This window comes from Danio rerio, chromosome 23 (assembly GCF_049306965.1).
Source record: "Danio rerio strain Tuebingen ecotype United States chromosome 23, GRCz12tu, whole genome shotgun sequence".
In the NCBI taxonomy this organism is placed as follows: domain Eukaryota; kingdom Metazoa; phylum Chordata; class Actinopteri; order Cypriniformes; family Danionidae; genus Danio; species Danio rerio.
This window is the reverse complement of record NC_133198.1, coordinates 20,106,999-20,130,741: the sequence shown is the minus strand read 5'-3', so window position 1 is coordinate 20,130,741 and position 23,743 is coordinate 20,106,999. Positions and strand designations below refer to the sequence as shown.

The window sequence follows — 23,743 nt, the reverse complement described above, 5'->3', positions numbered from 1 at the left end:
ATAGATGTTTTTTTTCTAAGACACATGCATTGCTGCTTGAATTTTAAAGTGAGGCATGTCTTGACAAATGTTGACATTAAAGGCTTGCTTTATCGCCTTTTATGCTTGGAAATCTCTTAACAACCTGCTGTTAGTGTGAAGTGAAATAAGATTGCACTAGCATAGATGTCCTCATGTCCTCACGAACTGTAAAACTGACCATCAGGACCGTATAGGAGCGGTAGCGTATATATAAACCAGATTACGCTGCAAAAAATGTCACTAGAAGAATACTGATATCTGAGATGACCTCACTTCCTGTAAGATATACCTTGGAGCAACGGCTTTATCCAGGTCAGCAGAGACGACTGGCACAGCCGTGCAGTTTATGACCTCTGCAACCGATCTCAGCCCTTTCTTTCTGTATGCAGTGACCAACTGATGTCTTCCAATGCGGCTTCTGCAGCCGAGCACTATTGTCTGTGAACGACCTCTGCTACTGATCCCGTCATCTCTGCCTGCAGTGTCCTAGCCTTTCTGTTAGCGTGAACAAAAGGGGCATGATCAATTTGGTTTGTCAGGAACACTAGACAAGGAACACTAGACGAGGTTCGACGCGGGATGAAGACTACAGGAGCAACTCTTTCAGATCTAACATTTAAAGAAAAACTGAAAGCAATGAAAAAAGTAATGATGATCAAGATTTGCGGTTTGATTTGTGGGAGCAAGAAGCACTTAGCAGTATTCAAGCGCAGATGACACACAAAGCTCGGAGAGGTCAGACCCTGCATTCAACAGACACACGGATTACTGTAGGTCCTACTACTGCTATTCTCCTCTAATCCAGTCAGTCACAAATCTATCTCAACGATTAACCCCTTTCCCTCCTCCACCAACAATCCCACAAATAAAACACAGATTTAACTCCTTGAAACCTTGCTGAAAATACAAGCATTGCTGTTTAGGGAAGTGAAGGACAAGAATTTAGCAATTTTGATTCAAACTCTTTTTACGTGCTGTAATATGGGTCAAATTCAGTGATGGTATAATTAGTTTAAACTGAAAGTCTCTGTCACCTTGTTTGGTGCCTGAATGGCTGCGTTCATGTTTGTATAAAGGCTGGGTGATATAACAAAAATGTGGTATCATATGTTATGTTATTTTCTTAACTATAAAGTAACTTTCTGAAAGTAATAAATACATTTTCAAAGGTTTATACAAAACACCTAGTTCTTTCCATTTAGTCAAGTTATAATATAATATAATATAATATAATATAATATATTTTCATAAAGTAGTATAAACTGATGAGTTTGAATGTGACTCATCTGTGAGTTGCTTTGACTCATTCAATAATAAAAAATAAAAATAAAAAAACAGCATGAGAGTCAATCATCCTCAAATCAGACTACACTGCTCAACTCTTTGTTGCTGTCTGCACAAGAGTGAATACATTTTGGTGAAAAATCATTCAGGCGACGTAGTGGTGCAGAAGGTAGTGCTGTCGCCTCACAGCAAGAAGGTCGTTGGTTCGAGCATCATCTGGGTCAGTTGACATTTTTGTGTGGAGTTTGCATGTTCTCCCTGGTTTCATCCAGGTGATCCGGTTTCCCCCACAGTCCAAAGACATGCGGTACAGGTGAATTGGGTTAAATTGTACGTAGTGTATGAGTGTGAGTGAGTGTGTATGGATGTTTCCCAGAGATGGATTGCAGAGATGGATCCGCTACATAAATTATATGCTGGATAAATTGATGGTTCATTCCGTTGTGGCGACCCAGACAGATTAATAAAAGAACTAAGACAAAAAGAAAATGAATGAATAAAAAAATAATTCGCACATACACTCACCGGCCACTTTATTACTTTGTTAGGTAGACTTGTTCAACTGCTTGTTAACCCAAATTTATAATCAGCCAATCACATGGCAGCAACTCAATGCATTTAGGCATGTAGACTTGGTCAAGACAATCTTCTGCAGTTCAAACCAAGCATCCGAATGGGTAAGAAATTAGATTTAAGTGACTGTTAACGTGGCATGGTTGTTGATGCCAAACAGGCTGGTCATAAACTTTTTTTTTATTTTATAAACCACTGATCTACTGGGGTTTGCATGCACAACCATCTCTAGGGTTTACAGAGAATGATCCAAAAAAGAGAAAGTATTCAATAAGCAGCAGTTCTGTGGGTGTAAATGCCTTGTTGATGCCAGAGGTCAGAGGAGAATGGCCAGACTGGTTCAAGCAGATAGAAAGGCAACAGAAACTCAAATAACCACTCGTTACAACCAAGGTATGCAAAAGAGCATCTCTGAATGCACAACTCATCCAATCTTGAGGCTACTGTCAGCTAAGAACAGGAAACTGAGACAGCAATTCACCAAAATTGGACAATAGAAGATTGGAAAAATTTTGCCTGGTCTGATCAGTCTTAACTTCTGCTGCGACATTCGAATAGCAGGGTCAGAATTTGCCGTAACAACATTATTCATCCTGCCTTGTATCAACAGTTCAGGCTGCTGGTGGTGGTATAATGGTGTGGGGGATATTTTCTTGGCACACTTTGGTACCAATTGAGCATTGTGTCAATGTCACAGCCTACCTGAGTATTGTTGCTGACCATGTCCATCCCTTTATGACCACAGGGTACCCATCTTCTGATGGCTACTACCAGCAGGTTAGCATGTCATAAAGCGCGAATCATCTCAGACTGGTTTCTTGAACATGACAATGAGTTCAATGTACTCAAATGGCCTCCAAAGTCACCAGATCCCAATCCAATAGAGCACCTTTGAGATGTGGTGGAACGAGAGATTACCATTATGGATGTGCAGCCATCAAATCTGCAGCAACTGTGTGAATGCTATCATGTAAATATGGACCAAAATCTCTGTGGAAATATTTCCAATACCTCGTTGAATCAATGCCATAAAGAATTAAGGCAATTCTGAAGGCAAAAAGGGGTCCAACCCGATACTACTATACCTAATAAAGTGGCCGGTGAGTGTATATTATCTTATTTAACTGCAAACCTAAAACTAAAATATGATAATTTTTAGTGCTGTTTAGTCAGAATATGTAAAAGCAATGTTAACCTGGCAAATATGAGCAAACTTTTCTGAACTTTATATTGTTGCATCAAGTACAGATGACAAAGTCCCTTTGAAATAAAGTATCTTTATGCTCAGAAACACAGAAAGCTTAAACATATAAAAACTTTACCAAAATACCAAATATTCAAAAACTACAGGATTTTGAATGCAATCTATCTATTTCCATCATGGTTAGAATATACAGATGCCATTCAGCCAAAGAAGTACCAGCTTTCTTTTGAGCAGAGAAGTCGCCCTAAGGACCGCTTTCAGACTTTAAATTAGTATGAAAAAGCACAGGCTGGCCTGCAGGGAGGCCTGACGTTCTGCTGGATGAGTCTTACATACAGTGAAGTGCTAGAAAAGCACAGAGCAGCAGAGAGGGCATTGGGGAGCCTGTGTGTCATATCCTAGATTCCTCCCTCAGGTCTAGGCACATGTTGCCCAAGAGGAAACGAGCCGTGAAAAGACAGGAAATTACACGGTGGGGGATCCATCATCAGCAGAGCAACTCATTGGTTAGTTGGATGCTCACATGGACTGTGAAAAAAACCCACAATAACAATCCAAACAAACATACTGGGTTTGGGCACTTAGATGTAATGATAATAGATTGCTCTGTGACACAGATGCACAGAAACAAGCAGAAATGATTAAGATCAAACCTGCTGTGTCTTATTGGGTAATCGGAATGCTATGACAAATCAAAAAAAAAAAAGTCCTGTAAAAGAAAATTTATAAGGGAAACCTTTAAACTGGTATGTAATGTAAATTGCAATGCTTTATAAAACTGTAATATGATGAATGCATGTAAACAGTGATATAGTTTCAACAAAAAAGCGAGACAATAATAAAGGCTAATGTGGATACTATTACATACTAAGGCCCAATCCCAATTCTACCCCTTAGCCCTTCCACTTACCTTATGCTAAACAGAATTGGGACACCCCACCCACATGGTTTCCGCTAGATTCATTCTGCCATGCGGGGGACACCAAAATTCATCCAGCCACAGCTACATTACATAGCTTCTCATTCAAGACATTCAGTCATTGTTGTTTTTTTAATAGTGGGTTATAATCGCACCAAAAAGCATTAAAAGGTAAGTGAATTAAAACAATGCAAGTTTCTCTGTAACGGTAGTAGTGCTGCGCTTTACTTGTTTAACCCTTCAAGGTGACGTGCTGAGAGACTGACGGGTGCGTGATGCGTGAGGCCAGCAAACACGGCGTAGCTTTCAGTTAACTGAACAGTTTCCATAATTATACCTTATTTATAGATAAAGTTTTGCATACAGTAACTTAATTGTGATGGAGTTTATTGCCGTTTCACTTTACTTCAGGACGAATTAATGCCGCTCATTGGGTCTATTGGAGAAATTCATAAATATTCCTAGCAAATCTTATAAATGTTGGAGACATACGTACTACATAAAGCATCGATCTGCACTTGAGTAACATATATTTTAGGGCTGCAAGAAGTTTTGTGCACGAGCAGAGAAAATCGGCATGCAAGAAAAAAGTGATTCTCCATTTGTTGAATTATTGAAATAACGCCATAGGTAGTTGGTATATTTGTGTAAAAAAGCTGGAAAAAATCCTAGAGGAAACACTGATCCCTATACGTAAACGTGCAAGGGAGGGGGGGGGTCCCAATTCTGTTTAGCATGAAGGTGTAAGGTTAAGGGAAAGGGCTAGATAGATAAAACAGACATTTTTCTTGACCACGCCTGAAACCAAGTCTGTATCCTAGAATCACATACTTACATACTATATAGTATGCTAAAAACAGTAAGCGTGAAGTACCCGGATGACTTACTAATTCCAGCAAGATTCTGAAGTGTGCATCGGATGGACACTACGCTATCCCATGATGCCCCGCAAGAGAATTTATGAATGGGAGTGAAGCAACGCAACTGACACGGGTAGTTCACTTGATCATGACAAAATGACGAATGTAGTACGTCTGAATTTCATTCATACTGTTCCCATTCATACTGTATAAAATGTACTTTTCTAACTGCTGAGTAGTACGTTTAAATTCAAATACAGTACCTACTAAGTAGTAGGCGGTTTCGGACACAGCCCAAAGGGTAAATGAATTTCCCAGAATGTACCACCAACAACGGCAGCGTGGCTGCACACGGAAGTAAGGAGATGCACAAATTAGAATTTTTAGTCATTATTACAACATTTTACATTTAACAAGCATATGTTTTAATACAATCATAACAGAATTTGTCTTTTACCATCATGCTTTTTATATAAAAAATTCTAAATAATAACTCTTGTACAGTAACGTTAGTCCCGCAACATACTTTCACATCTATCACTTGATGACACTTGAATACCCTGTCAGAAAAGTCTAGTGGGAATGAGCTTTTTACAGTGTCTGGTGTGGCCACGGTGTAAATACATAGTACATTTACGAGCTTATTGCCGCATTAAACTGTTATGATAACATGATATATGCCTTCAGTTCCTGTAGATAAATACCAAAAAATAACGCAACTGGAATAACTACAGCAGTCACCATCATCAATCTCATATTAAGTACGAGCTTGCGCTGACTTGTAATGACATGTGCGGGTGTTGTAGTGGTGTCCCATTTCTTAGGGGTCAAATTTAAAGCCCTTCCCCTTCACCCTGTGTTTTAAGGGCCAAGGGGAAGGGGTAGGGGAAGAGGTAAAAAACAGAATTGTGATTGGGCTTAACAGTGACAGTACTCAGCTTGCAATATCACTGACAAAAAAAGACAAGACTAAAACAGATAAACAAAATATAATAAAGAAAAAGTAAAATTATAGAAATACATATATTTTTGTTGTATTTTTGATCAATAAATGTAGCTTTGGTAAGCAGAAAGTTCTTTCAAGATACAGTATATGTATCACTCAATGTGTATCATTCTCAAAGTGGTGTTTGAAGGGCTTGTTCACCCAAAAGTTATATTCTGCCATCATGTACTCAAATTCTCTTGTTCAAAACCTATTTGAGCTCCTTTCTTCTGTTGAGCACAAAGATCTGAAAAATGCTGGCTGCTAAAACCCATTCACTTCCATAATAATTTTATTCCTACTATGAAAGTCAATGTGCATCTAGTATCCTTCAAAATATCTTATTTTGTGTTCAGCAGAAGAAAGAATGCATAAATGTTTAAAACCACATGCGGAAGAATAAATGATGAGATAATTGTAAGCATTTTTGTGAACTATCCCTTTAATGAGTCATTTTTTACTCTGGAATAACATTCAAAACAAAAATGTGTGCATTAATAGAGTAAATAGCGTCAATTTAAATTTCACGTTGACTTTAAGATACGACACGTCCCATCTGCAGAGATGTGAGAACAAGTGGTCATACAGACCCATGGGACACTAAAACAGTGGCGCTGAGAAAGACGCGCATCGCGAGGCTCCAGATGGGAATTTTGATGTGTCTTGTAATAGCTGGAGAAGAGCAGAGGATGGTACAGACCCTCTCGGAGAGCCAAGAAGCAAAAGAGACAGTCATTGGAATACCGCAGGGACAATACAAAGAACAATAGATTCAAGCTGAGAAAGGCAGAGGGGGAGAGAATAAGGAGAACAAGCAGAAGGGAACAGAAAAAAAAATGGGAGAGGATGAGTTTGACTATTTAGATGCCTATAAAGCACGAGGAGGAGGGAGAGAAGGAGCGAGGGAGATCCTCACTGCCGAACAGCTTGGCTTTAGGGAGGGATTATGGCTCACAGAGCTTCCCTTCTGCTGGACAGTGTGACGTGGGGGTCAGGAAAAGTGATTTTATTTTGGTAGGCTTTATCCTTGTGAAGCTCTGGCAGAAGGCAGAGGATGATAAAGGCGGTTTTAAAGCCTTTAACCCTTCGTCAACCCTCTTCGCTCTTTATTTATAAAGCCATTAAACAAAAAAAATGTAAGAGGCTCTGTAAAATGTGAGAAAAAGTACTGAAAAAATGAATTGTGTATCATGCCAAAATGAGGTGATGTGGAAAAAAAGTTAAGAAAAAAATAAATTTTGGCATTTGACTCAAGTGTCACATTTCTCTGGTTCTTAGACGCCCACATCAGTCTGCAAATCACCTGCCAGAGGCACAGAAGAGCAGAAGAGACAGAAACAACTCCGGAATATCTGCTGAGCTGTCTATGAATTGTGCAAAACGATGCAGAGTAACTTTTTCTTGGAAAGATTTTTATTTTTTATTTTTTGCAATACTTGTTCACACGAGAGTACAATGTCTATCAATATAAAAGTGTCTTTATTTTAAAGATTTTTATAGTGACTCAAAGCAGTAGTGTGTGAAATGGTATCATACACACCCTAAAAAGATCATCAAAGGCATAAATCTCTGAAATGTAATGATGCAAAAAGCACTTTGTGAGATCTGTGAGTTAGCAAGCGGTTCTCTGGTTTCAGGCCATCATGCGATATAACGACGACAGCCTGCAGAACCAGCTTTGCCAGATCTACACAAAACCCACAACAAAAACGCTTCAAAGTGTATGCCAGACACATTTTGAATAAAACACAGTTATCCAATAAGAACAGTTATACCACTGAATCTTGTTCTGCAGCTTCCTAATCAACAAGCAATATGTGTTTAAAACAAGTTCTCATAGTTAAGTGCACATTTATAATTGAAGAGTTTAGATGCAAAAACCTCTGAAAGCCATTTGATATTTTCTTCTAAAATTTGTATTTTTCTTCAACTCTTGTGTGTTGGCTCAGTAATTGTACATCTATAGTGACGAATAAGTTCTTTTCATTGCCTTTCAAGTGAAATAACGGAACATAAACGTAGGTGGTTGAGAAAAATTCTCATTATAGGAGAACATTTCAGATGGCATTTAGAGGTTTTTGCATCCGTACTCTTCAATTGTTCAGCAAAAGCGCATTGAGGAAGTGGATATTTAATCCAATATATCATGTTGTCTGTACAATTGTCCAGGAAAATTCTCACCATTAAAGCTTCTAACAAGCTGATCTGACGTGAATCTATTCATACAACATAAAATGAAAAAATATTACTATATTATCAGTTCATAAAGCTACAATTCATACTTTCAATAAACTAGAACAATGTCATGATCCATAAACAATTTCCAAAACAGCCTGAAGATTCTCATATTTATATGCTATTCTCACATTTTCCTATATCTGCAGTGTTTTTACAAGGAGAGGACTTTGCATAAAGTCTACTCAATGTCCTACACATATTTTTCCCACATATATATGGGACATTCTACCAGAAATGTACATTTTCACTTATAAAAAATGTGACAGGGCCTGACTTAAGCTTGTCCTCCTTAAAAAAAAATTACACAAAACAAGCATAAATCATACAATTCAATGATAGAAAGCACCCTTGATCATTGTCAGCTTCTTCTCCGTCAAATGATGTCATTTCCGAGTCATAGCATTGCACACATTTTCTGTTAAATTTAATGCAAATGTTAAAGGACAGGCAGAAACATGGGGACAATTGTCAATTTATTTGCATTAAATATTTCTAGTATTTATTGGAGGAATTTATTCATAATGTCATGTTTGTAATATGTTGTTGTGAATGACAACAACTTAAACTTGCTGTTTCTGAAGTATTTTTTTCTAAATTACAGTTTTTAACATAACAAAACTATTAGTAGGTTCAATTTGGCGGAGGACAATGACAACGACAGGGTTTGTACAAATTGTAAAGTCTTTTTAATAAAGACAACATCTGAGAACCAAATGAATCACATATTATTTTACAAAACAACTCACAGAAATCAAACATTAGTCCATTTTAGAAATTTGTGGGATGAAATACTCTTTATACACTGTATTTGTGTTTTTATTTTAGGGACTGATAATGTACTTTTCTAGTAGAATGTCCCATATCTGAACATAATAAGGTAAATTCACGCATCTGTCAGCATACGTGCGTGGAAGATCAATAATGCATCAAGCGTGCAGATATGACAGCCACAACTAAATAAAAGCTGACTAATGGTAAACAAATCTTAAGCGTCTACAGTCGCTATCCTGTTGCCAAGGTATCCCTACTGCGACTCGTTAAACATAAAAACCCCACTTCATAAATAATACTAAATTCCGTCAGCAAATTATACAGTTAAACTTGACCGGCAAACGCGCTGCGTGTTTGTACAGGGTATAACCATCTTAATAAACAACACTCATTTGAACTGTGCAACTTTACGTTACATATGTCATAACTCTGAATTAAAAGCCTTATTGAACAAATAAACACAAATAACGACCTTCTCACGCGCTCCTTGCAGCACCAGTCAACAAACCGCCGTTTTCAGTTGAAGGGAAATCCGTAATATGTTGCTATTTAAAATAATGAAGTCATGCCAGTCTAATTGAATCCTTACCTTCGCGGGTGTGCTGTTAATATTCTTCTAGGGTCTCCCCTCGTTGCAGAGCCCCTCTCCTCTCCACTCTCTCTATCCGTTTAATATCGCTACAATATCTGTGCGCGGTCGCGAGAGCCTCTCCAGCAAGCAACCAGCCCGAAGACGGAGGCGGGACCGCGCACTCCGACGTCACGCGCCTGATATAATTACTGTACAGTGAGGGGACAGAATCACCAAAATCACTTTACAGCAGTTCACATCTCCTCCTTTCTGCCTCCATCTTACTTCACTCCACTGAATTCATATTAAATACAAACAAGAATCGGGACAGTTTTCCTACATAGCCTATATCAATTTTCCATCGTGATACTGTTCCTATTACCCAGTTAACATCACACACATGCACACACTCATATAGCCTACACACACACACACACACACACACACACACACACACACACACACACACACACACACACACACACACACACACACACACACACACACACACACACACTTTGATTCATGAATCACTAATGGAGCCCTCAAGAGAAGCACACACATTCAAAGGAAAAGGAAAATACAGTTTTGTGGCTTATAATGCAAACTGTACATAACAGCAATTATATTGTTCTTAAGTTATATTTAGATTGATGCTCGGAGATTGAATGTATTACTGTATTTTAAGTGACAATCATAGCATATTTTTGCAATGCCAAAGTTGTGTGTTCAATTCATAGTGAAATCAAGAACTAGAGATAAAATAAACATAAAATCTGAACTTTCAATGCATCGTATGTCAATATGGGTAAAAGAATCAGATAAATTCATTAATATAAATGAAAATTTGACTAATAAATAACATAAAAATTGTTCAAAAATGTTCTACACAATAAAATATATAAAATGATAAATCAAACTAAGTACAAAGTAAAATGAATAATGAAAAATAAATAAGTAAGTTTAAAAACTGAATACAGGAAATACAGTGCTAAAATAAATTTTAAAATGGAATAAGTGATGTAATGGTGTTATAGCTAATAATAATAATAAAGTGATATTAATAATAAATTAATATTTTAGATCAATTAAAAGTGTTTAATTATTAGTAAGCTATATGTTTTATAATCTATATAGACACCTGTTTTAAATTTTAGGATTAATATCCCATATACACGTTTATATAAAATATAACATAGAAATATGACATTTTATAATTGATTATATATGACACATGTCAAAATAAATGCATACTCAAAAATGCATTAGCAATTAGCCAAAATAATCATGTTAACAGAAAAATCCCCACTTTTAAAACTCTAGTTGTGTATAAAATAAGCCAGCAAATGTGAGGCAGCTTTGTGCAGCTAGTAAGGGTTGTTAGTTAGCAGAAAGAATTGCTTGGTAAATCTGCCACCTACAGACAAAATGGCACAATACAGCTATTTTTTAATAGGAACAAATGACATTCACATTCACTCACACTGTAAGACTTGCCACCTCTGCCATATTTAACACTACTAATATTTCAGCGTGACAATGAACAACATACATTTAACACTTACAAACAACAGCAAAACCGAAGACAGCCTTATAAGAAAACATTGACTATTCATGTATTGCATGAAAATGTAAACCTTGATGGAATAAAATCTATAATCAGGAATCTATGACAATATTAATATGAAAAAGACTGCAATAAATATAAAGATTGCAAGGATACTTGATTACGGCAAGTCAAATATTAACAAGACACATTTTACACAGCAACTGCTGATTAAAGGGTCTTTGTATTAATTTTTAATAGTCCAAGTCAACAGAATAAAACATCCACTATATGCCAGAAATACATAACAGTAGATTTAAAAAGATAAAGAAAAAAAGAGGGATGAAGATAAGCTTTAAAAATTAACATGAGACAATCTACAGCGGTAGGGAACGAGCCACGTCTCCCTTCAAAAATATTTTTCAGTTTAAACAATAACAAACCGTCACTAGAAATCAGTTTCCTATTGAAAATACAATTTCAGTTCCCTTTTTACTGTAATTTGAATTTACAGCAAAATAAAATTAAAAAAGTTTACAATGAATAGACGTTTAAGCCAATGGATAAACATGCACTGCAACACCAACATTCATTCATTTTCTTGTCGGCTTAGTCCTTTTATTATTCCGGGATCGCCACAGCGAAATGAACCGCCAACTTATCCAGCAAGTTTTTACGCAGCGGATGCCCTTCCAGCTACAACCCATCTCTGGGAAACATCCACACACATTCATTCACACACACACACACTCATTCACTACGAACAATTTAGTCTACCCAATTCACCTGTACCGCAAGTTTTTGGACAGTGGGGGAAACCGGAGCACCCGGAGGAAACTCACGCGAACACAGGGAGAACATGCAAACTCCACACAGAAACGCAAAGGCTCGAACCAGCGACTCAGTGACCTTCTTGCTGTGAGGCGACAGCACTACCTACTGCGTGTATACACACACACACACACACACCCCAATGGCTCTTAAAAATTGTATTTGCCAAAAAATCAGAAATGGCTTTTTGCTATAAAAAAAGGGTTCCCGACCCCTGGTCTAATATATGTAGGCAAATCTTTCAACAATTCTTAACACTTTTACCCAGAAATATTAGACCAAACACTTCCAAATACAACAGAACATAACACACTATATACTGTAAATTAGGTCGGTGATTTTATTAATGGTAAAAAGTTATAAAAATGTGCTGTAAAAATCCATAACCTGCTTAACTGTACTTTTCCTTAATGTATATTATGAATAACCATAATTTCTCTTGCCCATAATTCCCTGCATGACACGTCACTTTTATGCTTTTTCGTTGACATAACTATGGTTGTATTTAGTTTTTTTACAGTTACCTTATGAAAATTAGAGTTTTATGTTACATGTAACTTTGATATAAAATGTTTATTACATTACTTTAAATTTATCTTTGCTACTATGCTAGGGTTTAATAGTTGTGTGAATGACACCGGGACCCTTCTACAGTATATATTAGTATGTTTCCCTGCTTGTGCTTTGTAAAACCTAACAGTGAGAATCACCAAATGAAATAAATTAGTTTAACTTCATTAATATTTTTTGAATCAACGAAAACTAGTTTTGGTAACTGATTATATTAAACAGAACTCAAAGCAAATGAGTTTTAAATGAATTAATAATATTTTTGTGTGTTAACTTAATTTAAATTCTAAAAGCAATACTAAACCATTTGAGCAGTTATACAGTTGCTTGGATCTAATTCATTTAAATAATTGAACTAATAGTGATTTGATAACTGAACTTATTTAAGTTACTAATACTCTACTGTAAATGTTTGACAATATTAACACAAATGATATATTTGCGACTCATATTATGTATGTTACTCAATATATAGTACCGTATTTATAAGTTAACAGTACTCAAACCATTTTGTTTCAAAACTTAAATGGTTTGCAGCAATCAGTTTCCTCAAAGAGTTTGAGATAACTTATCAGGTTTTATAGTGTGAGAAAAGTTGTATGTGATGAGCTGTGGTTCATTGTAAGTCTTTCCTATTCACACCTGTATATGGTTGTGTTTTTGTCTGTCTAACAAAGCTACATTGTTCAGATTATAGTACTTCAAAGCATTGGTGTATGACAATAAATGAATGAACGGCTACGGTAATTTTAGTGACGGTAAGGTAGACGTTTCTTTTACAGTTTATATTCCAACCATATATTGTACAGTAAATTACAGAAACCACAGCTGCCATTTACGGACGGACGGACGGACGGACGGACGGACGGACGGACGGACGGACGGACGGACGGACGGACGGACGGACGGACGGACGGACGGACGGACGGACGGACGGACGGACGGACGGACGGACGGACGGACAGACAGACAGACAGACAGACAGACAGACAGACAGACAGACAGACAGACAGACAGACAGACAGATAGATAGATAGATAGATAGATAGATAGATAGATAGATAGATAGATAGATAATCAGACAGACAGATCATTTATGCATGTAAAAGTAAAGCTAATAAGAAATAAATTTGATCATCTGTTATCTATGACAGTAGCGCACCAACATCATTTGCAAGAATATTTGATAATCTCACACCTTTCCCCAGAGTAGAGAGAAAGAGCTAAGGGAGGAAAGAGCATGAAATGAGTTTCCTGAAGAGGAGAAACAGCAAATGGGGAAAAGAAGGCCATAAAGGATAATGAAGATCCCCTCTCTGCTTAATCTCCTCCATCCCCCTCTGCAGCCTGCAGGAAGGATGCTGCTAATTTCCTTCTTTATTGAATTGAGCTGGACACTCGCGTCCTGCAGGGCCGATCGAGACACATCCTCTGCTCCTGTGCTCAGCCCAGGGCCTCTCCGTTAATTACTCTGCTTATTTGTGCCATTTGCACAGTTTCTGAGTTGCTTTTTTTGCCATTTCTACTGTATATCTCAGCACTTAGTCTGTGCGTCTTACTCTGGCTTTCTCCATCAGCCTCTTGGCACTTTGGGGAAAATAAAATAGAGCCTTTAATGATGAAAGGAGGAACTTAACCTTCAAAATGATCATCCTCCAGCTTTAGAAAGTAAAATATACAGTATACTCTATATTCATTTAATTATTCTAATTACCAATATTTTCAATATTTTTTTATAATGTTAGCAAACTTATTATTAAAAAGGAATGCTTTACAATTTTTCAAATCTTTTTTTTATTTTTTAGCAAGAAAAAAAAAATTTTATTGTGTCTTAATATTTTTTGTGTCTTTTTATTAAACCTAATTGCAAATTTAGACTAAATTTACTTGTATTATATCAGATACAGAGTGGGGGAAACGAGTATTAAACACGTCGTTTTTTATCTTGGAAATAATAACATTTCTAAAAGAACTGTTGATATTGAATCAAATCAGATTTAGCTCAAATTAATAAAAAGCATCAAATTAAAACAAAACAAAAATCTGAAAAATGAGTTGTGTGTAATAACAATGAGATGACACAAGGAAAAAGTACTGAACTACTGAAATGTATTTAATACTTAATATAAAAGGCTTTTGGGGGGGGGGGCTGGCAGCATAAATACGCCTCTCACATGGAGAATGAAGTCATGCATTGCTCAGGTGTGAGTTTTTTCACAGACTTCAACTCAGTGTAAAAATCTTGATGTTTCTGTGGGTCATCTGAAATATTTAATTTGTGTTTTCTATTGAATTCAAGTCATGTGATTGACTGGGCCATTCTACAGCTTGATTTTCTATATCTGAAAGCATTAGAGAGTTTACTTGGCTGTGTTTTAGATCATTGTCCTGCTGAAATGTCACCCTGGATGTTAGACTGAAGCAGCTGATATTAATTTACAATGATGAAGGGCAGATTGTTGCTGAAGAACTGCCGAGAGATATCAGCTGCTGTCTGGGCCTCCACTGCCTTTCTACACCTCTCTTTCTTCACGTGTTCATCCGTGTGTCATTTCATTTTATTATGCAGAACTTAATTTGTAAACAAATTAAATTTGGTTTCTTTGCCTATATGAATTCCTATGGTAGTTACCATTATCCGGGGAAAATTTAAAGTTAACAGCAAATTCTGAAAGAATTTGTCCCATGTTCGATACGTATTTCCCCTAATGTATCTATAATAACAGTAATATATAGTAGTATTTATAGTAGAGGCTAGTTAGATTAGAACAAAATGTTGTATTGTAGATAAGCATGAATATTAATTAATATCTTAATATTAAATAATTATCAAATCAAATGATCAGCTCATATCAAAATTATGAGGTAACTCTTGAGGTAAAGCAGGCCAAAATCCTGAGTATGCCAAAGGTGCATGTCTTTGTCATGTATTGAATACATTTTTATTGATAATGTTACCTAATAATCTAAATAATATTTCTACATTAATAGTTTTAAAACATCATATATATATATATATATATATATATATATATATATATATATATATATATATATATATATATATATATATATATATATATATATATATATATATATATATATATATACTGTATATATATGAAGCTCAGTAATATTTTCAATACCAGTAATTTTGTCCATATATATTCTGGTCAACTTTGTTACACTGATTATAAAACAGCATAACAATCTGTTAAGCACTGATAGAAAAAAAAAAACAATAAAAAAACAACCAAAAAAAAAAAAACGTAACTTCATAGGATGTCACTTCATCTGGTGGGAAACTCTGGAAGGCATTGAGCCATGTCATTTTTATTCTTCTCTTGTTAATTTGTGCAAAATGTTTAGGATATATCAGTATTAGAATAATCATATGTCAACTCAGTTATTGTGCTATTTCAGTGAATATTTCATTTACTAGTAAAAATAATATGATTAAAATACATTGACATGTGGCTTTGGAGTTAGAATCTTTAGCTAAGCACAAAATATAGGAAAACGTCAACCCATTAGTCATCACATTTAAGCAGTTTGCATTATTATTTTACAATAAAAAAAGATTCAGTTTACTTTAAACGACACATTTTTGTATGTCATTCCGGTCTAATCAATTTGAATGGAATTCTGGAATGAGTTTCCTCAACACACGCACAAACACGCACTTCCGGTCTGCTCCTCACAATTTTCTCTAAGCGAAACCTTCTTACATAAAAACAAGGTATGCGTTTCCAAACATAGATTTCTAAGTATTGTGGGCTTTTATATTAGGACGCTTGATACAAAAGAATCTTGGAAGAATTTTCTCAGCAAATTGGAAGCAAATGACTGCAGTGCGCAGGTAGACTCTGTAATGAGAGGAAATCAAACTTCAGCATGTCTTGTCCCGCATCCAGCACACAATAACAGGAAAATGGAAGCAAAATACGGAGTATAAAACGATTTTATATGCACCGAGGTGGAAAAGACCAGTAGACCAGGGTCAATGCTGATTCAGACAGGTTTTTACAGCAGTGAAAAGGTATTTTAGAACCCTGTTATTAATAGTTGGTCTAGTAATAATGTTACATCGAGTATTTTTGTATGGAAATGTGTTTGTATTTTTGGAGTATCTCTATGGATGAAAAGACATGATCTGCATCCAGCTAGTGAGAATCCTATTGCTCATCCGCAAATAGATTGGTTTCTGGTTTATGTGAAAAAGCCCTCCCCAACTCTAGAAGTAGCCGATTGCATGGCGTTCTGTTTTGATGTTTTGTTTTTGACTCTGTTTGCTTTGAATCTGTTCCTAGTCATGCAAACTATACCCACCGAGGCTGATTTATTGTATGCATGTTATGAGAAGCAGGGAGTGAGATGTTTTACTCATTCTGTAGTTCGGATATTTGTTTTTGGATTAGGATGTGAATATATTTTTCTTCTTGTTATTTACATTTTTATCAGGTAATAAATAGATTATTTTGTTTGTTATTTTGGCTTTTAATAAATCCCTGTTATTGTTAATACTTCATTAATCTTATTGTTTGTAAATAAATTTATATATTTCTTTTCTAAAATATTGCTTGAAAATGTAAAAAATAATAAAATATTTTTTTATGTTTTTGTATGTGATCGCCTCTAGATAGATGGTCATAACAATATCTTAATGTTGTTTAAAACTATGCTTTGTATGTTTTGTCATCTTAAAGGGTACCTATTAATTCTCTTTTTAAAATATAGAAGACAAGTCTCTGAGGTCCCTAGAGTGTGTAAGTAACGTTTTAGAACAAAATACAGCACCGAAGATTTTTTTATAACTCTTTGAAACTGCCCCTTTTAGGCTTTGATCCAAATTGTAATTTTGATGACTGTTCCTTTAAATTAAAATGAGATTGTCCACCCACCCCTTTTTTCAAATGCCTAAGCCCCAGCATAGAGGCAGATTTAAAAACAGGACTAATGATATCTGTGTAAAAAACTGACAATGTCAAAAAAGTGTCTCAGAAGAAGGTCTGTGGTGACTATGGTGTTCATTTGTGCATCCTAAAACTCAACATTTATAATGCCTCTTAGTCACTGACACTATCTTCAGCAGGTATGGTGCTAAAACTCAAATGGCGGACAACTGCTTCTCACTTAGGAATGTTTGAAAGAGAGATTGACTTTCCCCCTCTGATGACTTGTACAAAGAAAAGATGTTAATCAAATTGTGTCCGCAGTTTTAATAAAGTGTGATTTTTAAAGATAGAATTAATACAGTTTTACCATTAGAGACTGGCTATTTTCACACACTGTTGTCGCACAAGTTTTTTTTAACCCCTTATAAAAGTAATTTTTGCATAATTGATCCCCTTTAAAACACAAAGATGAGTTTTAAATGAATCAAACTAAATACATTTAGTTTAAATAAATACTCTTAGTGTAGCTTTTTTATTATGTTGTTTTTCTATTATTTTTCATATAAATTAATCTTAAATAAAAATGGAATAAAATTATATATTAAATAAAATGATATACTAAATTAAAATATAAAATTGAATAAATAGTACATTTAGCCAAAAAATAATATGTATACATTATATAAATGATGCACATGTTGTTTTTAGAAATAATAAATTAATAAAATCAAGCAAAGAAACTGGCAGAGTCACTGAATACATCCAATTCTGAGGAAAACTTGCAGCATTTTTTGAAAACAAACTTTCAAATGAAGTAAGAGCTGAAGATATTTGTCTGTGTGTGTGTGTGTGCAAACTGGCTTAATGGAGTTTGCCTTTCTCCGTTAAGATTGGCACTCTACCGGTTCTCTCACACCTGAGCTAATTAGCCAGCTGCTCAAGACACACTTGTTAATTAGACGGGAACTAACCGACTGCCATTCCTTCAAAACAGCACACAAACTCACATCCACCCACAGCTGACCACAGTTCATCATCCTGCACATTACAGACACTGCTGAAATAAAAATAAATAAAAATAAAAATAAAAAAAAATAAAAACCTCAACCTAAGTAAAATGCCTGCTGTCAATATTTAAAATAAAATCAAAATAATAAATTTATAAATGTAAAAATAAAATCTAAAATTAAAATATTAAAATAATAAATGTATACATTTAAAATAAAATCTAAATTTAAATATTAAAATAATGTATAAATTAAAAATAAAATCAAATTTAAAATAATAAATGTATACATATAAAAAAAATTAAATATTAAAATAATGAATGAATAAATTGAAAATAAAAACTAAATTAAAATATTAAAATAATGAATGTATAAATTTTAATTAAATTCTAAATTAAAATATTAAAATAATTAATGTAATAATTTAAAATAAAATATATATTAAAATATTAAAATAATACATTTATAAATTTAAAATAAAATCTGAAATTAAAACATTAAAATAATAAATTATTTTATTAAATATATTAAATATTTTATTTAACATGCACAATGAAGCAAAATGTTTATTTTTAGTTATAAAAGCATAATTTAAAAATCAATAAAAAATTAAATGCAATGATTTTAGCAGCAATTATTCAAATGAAGAAATAATTCTTTTCGGCTTAGTCTCTTTTTTAAACTGGGGTCGCCACAGCGGAATGAACCGCCAACTTATCCAGGATATGTTTTATGCAGCGGATGCCCTTTCAGCCTTTCCCATCACTGGGAACAATAATGTATAATGTTCTTTAATAATGCAAGTAATAAAAATGTCCAACTAAAAAAATGTCGAAAGTATATAAACTGTGAATTTCAGCACATTGGAGGCAGTCCCTGAAATGCACAGGGCAACAAGAACAAAATGGTGACTACACAGTGCTGTCCAATAAAAATAAATAAACACAAACTCAAGCAAAAAAAAGGCCTGCTGTCAGTAAAGCACAACGCCCACAGTGATTTCTGCACCATCTGGATGGACTGAAAAGGACGCTCATGCCAGCACACTGACTTGTATATGTCAGCCAGTGCACCCACAGGTTAGAGAAGTGTGTTTTTACCTGCTCGTTGTTGTTCATGCACTGCAGTTTCTTCTGCTTCAGGTATGTTGTGGTAAGAGGCATGTTGTAGTCTATAAGATCAGCTGCCAAAGAACTCGGCTGGTTATTCTCTGAGAAAAAAAACATAAGACAAAGAGAAAGAAAAAGTGAGGCCACATAAACTCACTTATTATGAAAGAAATCTGCTGTTTATTAATTGAATTGTTTTTAACTATTTAGACACATTTACATTTAAAGTCAAAATTATTAGCCCCCTTTTGATTTTTTATTTCTTTTTTAAATATTTCCTAAATGATGTTTGACAGAGCAAGGAAAAACAGTATGTCTGATAATGTTTTTTCTTCTGGAGAAAGTCTTATTTGTTTTATTTTGGCTAGAATAAAAGCAGTTTTTAGTTATTTAAAAGCCATTTTAAGGACAATATTATTAGCCCCTTTAAGCAATATATTTTTTTCGATTGTCTACAGAACAAACCATGATTATACAATAATTTGCCTAATTACGCTATCCTGCCTAGTTAACCTAATTAACCTAGTTAAGCCTTTAAATGCACTGGCGCCGTTGACCTGTGGTGTGAAGAGACCCCCCCCCCCCCCCCCCCCCTCATAATTCTGAAGTGCTTTGGGTGTATGGCCACATACACGATAAATGCACTACATAACATAAATACACATTATATTACATATATAAGTTATTAGAATTGAGTTATTACAACTATTATGTTTAGAAATGTGTTGAAAAAATCTTCTCTTCGTTAAAAAGAAATTGGGGGGGGAATAAACAGGGGGCTAATAATTCTGACTTCAAACTGTACATATACTATTAAGATTCACTCATTGTGATGCATTTATTTATTTATTTGCATTTAATTATTTATTTATTTACTTTAAATTTTTTTAGGCACCAATATATATTCTTTTAAAGTACCAATATGTACCTTTTGAAAAGTGACAGATTGTGGACCTTTATTTCTGAAAGTGTACAAGATTATTTAAACATTTAAAAAACAATTTAAGATGATTAAATTTAATAAAACTACCAAAATTAAAAGGTTATGTTTACATAAAACCTCACAATGATGCCATCACAAAAGCTTTAAGTCCATGCTTTTTATGTTTTCTCTTATACACTCCTGTGAAACAGACTAATATTAAAGAAAAACATTCATTTTAAAATGAGACTTCACTTCTTTCCAATTAGTTTTTTTTCCTCAATAAGAGGTTAGATTTTTGTGAATTGAAACTCTTTGTTAAAAATTATTTTGCATTATTTAACATTAACAATGGATTCAGATTGCTATAAATTATTTTTTTGTTGTATGTCCTTCCAGTTCAAGAAAACATGCTCGAAATTGGCCTGCAATTCTAGAATGAGTCACACACGCACACACACACACACACACACAATATATAATAACAATGTAATTTAGCACAGATGATGAAATATATTTTCTGTAATTTTATATACATACAAATTTATTCTTGAGTTAGCATTTATTTTAATAAAAGTAACAAGATTTATATGATTAACTTTTGGGGTTTTAGTTAAATGATAAACCTGAATGCAAATAATGAATCCAAGATTCTATTCTATTCTATTCTATTCTATTATTCATTCATTCATTTTCTTTTTGGCTTAGTCCCTTTTTAATCTAGGGTCGCCACAGCGGAATGAACCACCAACTTATTCAGCATATGTTTTACGCAGCGGATGCCCTTCCAGTTGCAACCCGTCATAGGAACACAACCATACATTCTTGCATTCACACACATATACTACGGACAATTTAGCTTACCCAGTAACCTGTACCACATGTCTTTGGACTTGTGGTGGAAACCGGAGCTGGAAAGAACATGCAAACTCCACACAGAAATACCAACTGACCCAGCGGAGGCTCGAACCAGCGACCTTCTTGCTGTGAGATGACAGCACTACCCATTGCGCAACTGCATTATATTAAATTATATTATACTATGTTATACTATATTATATTATATCATATTATTATTATTATATATTATGTTATAAGAACAAACATAATTGATGACTGGACTTTTTAACGTAGTTTAAATCTTATTTACACAAATAATTAAGGAAATAATTAATTGCATGAAATATACTTTTTGTCAATAAATCATCTTTATGAACTTAGTTAAATTAAATGGGGGAACACCAAAATGGGACATCTTGTCTTTGACCCATATATACACATATATAAGACTCAATTAATCAGTAGCCGCATTTCCACTATCGGGCCAGTGCGAGCCAGGGCTTTAATCGGGCCGGGCCGGGCCAATAGCCCGGGAGGTTGAGAAATGAGGCCGAAATCATGTCGCGTGTCCACTGACGGGCTAATAGCTCACAGCGCGTCACGCAAACACCGCCCCCAGAACGTCCCCGAATCAAACGTCACACAACCCGCCCACTCCAGCGGGAATGAGGCAGATAAAGCACACCATAGAATCATCACGAAACGAAACCATTAAAATGAAGACATCCGAAACAAACAAATGACACGTTACTGTTCAGCAGTACATGAAATGTCTATACGCACAGACCTGTGTATTTCCATTCATTACATTTGTTTACTCGCCGACCAACTGGCATTGTGCTTCGACTGCTCTCGCCGAACGCAGGGACCCATCACAGAGAGCGCACACATCCATAATATAAAGCCACAGAAATTCTCCTTTATAACTCGATATGGCATGTATTTTATAACATCCTTGTTTTGATAGAAGTCGTGTTAAGTGTTTCAGCATAAGAGCGAGTAGCCTTATATAATATAGCCATATTTGTTGCGCTCGGCAGCTATTCACTAAAGCTCTTTATTTAAAGTTTCATTTATAAATTTAACCACGTCATATAAAAACATAAACAGTTGTTTGAGTATATAGAACACATTTTGTGTTTGGGCTTTCCCCCATATGCGTTTAAAGCAGCGAGCGCTGCGCATGACTGGGTGACAGAAAAAAAGGTATAGGAGATTCTGCTTTCACTCACCCAAATAATGCTCCGTTTGCGCGATTTGATTTATATCATCGTATCCAAATACTTTATAAATAATATTTCAAACCTTCTCCGGTGTTAATTGTTTTTATAAAATATCGAAAATCTTTTTTTTTTCAGACAGGTCTTTGTAAAATGAAAGTTATAGGCTATATATGCTTTAAAACGGCTCGATTTATGTATTGTATATAGGCTACCTACATATAGCTAGCTTTTGTTTATTTTATATTGGTTTATTTATTTAATGTGATTTTATATTTATCCGATATTTGTAATTCTTTAAATTATATTTCATTATAGCTTAGGCTATTTTATCAAGATATGACACTATATTGTTTAAAGTCTACGAAAGTGGGCACGTAGTTTGTTAAGTTTTATGTCCTTCTGTTGTAATTATATTGTGTATTATCTCCAAAATAAAGAAAGAAAAAAGCCGCTCGCGGCATAACAGAGCTGTGAAGGAGCGCTCTTGCCTGGTCTCACACACACATACAGGCATTAAACGCGCACAAACATTTTAAACTTGACAAAAACTCTCGAAAACCTTTACTGTCTGCTGTGTCTTTAATATGGTGTAATGATTATTATATGCGTTATTGAAACAAAGCAGGACGCAGCAAAAAACGTCACTATAAATTAAAACTACTTTATCATTTTATGCAGCAGCCTTACATTTAAAAGGGAAACATAAGGGTGATCATACGCAAAAAGACCCCAGACTATAAGGCTAGATGTTTTCTTTCCCTTATTTCTTTATTTGTTTGGCGCATGTACTCATGTGCGATCAGAAAACTGCCCGCCTCTTCTTTCACTCCGCCCCGAAGCCCCAGCTGGCCCTCCTTGGCCCAAGGTATTCGGCGGGCCGAAAAAGGCCGGCCGCTGGCCCCAAGAAAGCCCCGCTTTGGCCCGATTAGGCCCCGGAAGTGACAGTGGAAACCCCACTGGCCTTGGCTCGCCCTGGCTCGCTCGCTTTAGGCGCGATAGTGGAAACGCGGCTAGTGACTGCTGTTTGGAAAAGAGCCCACATTTTTATCCTAAGGCCTGATATGTGCGCGAGATTTGTGTGTTATTTCTATAAGCAGTCACTAGAGGTCAGTATCTGCCCCAGAGTTTTTCTTTATTGCAGGCACACTTTGCCTCTGTCAAATTAACAATGCCAAACAAAGGCCTAATTATAAAATTTACATATGCAAATTATTTTAATATGCATACAAAAAGTTAAGCCCGTTCTCCTCCCACACAACTGTAATGATGTCCTGGGAGTCGTGTGAAACACCATTGTGAATGTGTGTGAGGATCGTGATGGTAATGCTTCTGACGGTGATAATAATGATGACTGATTTGTTTTTAACTCGTCAG

The 23,743-nt window shown here is 35.2% G+C and overlaps 1 protein-coding gene across 13 annotated transcripts in view; it reads right to left on the bottom strand.

Moving 5' to 3' along the window:
• The window catches only part of nol4lb (nucleolar protein 4-like b), a 205,843-nt gene that overhangs the window by 121,603 nt on the left and 60,497 nt on the right, over positions 1–23,743 (bottom strand). For 4 of the 13 annotated variants that reach the window (XM_073938735.1, XM_073938739.1, XM_073938734.1 and 1 more), the window contains exons 1-2: positions 9,445–9,546; positions 311–516 (exon numbers count right to left, since the gene is read on the bottom strand). Coding sequence is in view for 4 of the 13 variants with exons in the window: in XM_073938731.1 (XP_073794832.1) it covers positions 19,376–19,485 (110 nt within the window). In the remaining 9 variants the exon portion in view is untranslated. Of the gene's footprint in view, positions 1–310; positions 517–9,444; positions 9,547–19,375; positions 19,486–23,743 lie in introns of those variants that run through there. The other 9 variants (XM_073938731.1, XM_073938732.1, XM_073938733.1 and 6 more) reach the window with 3 other exon arrangements.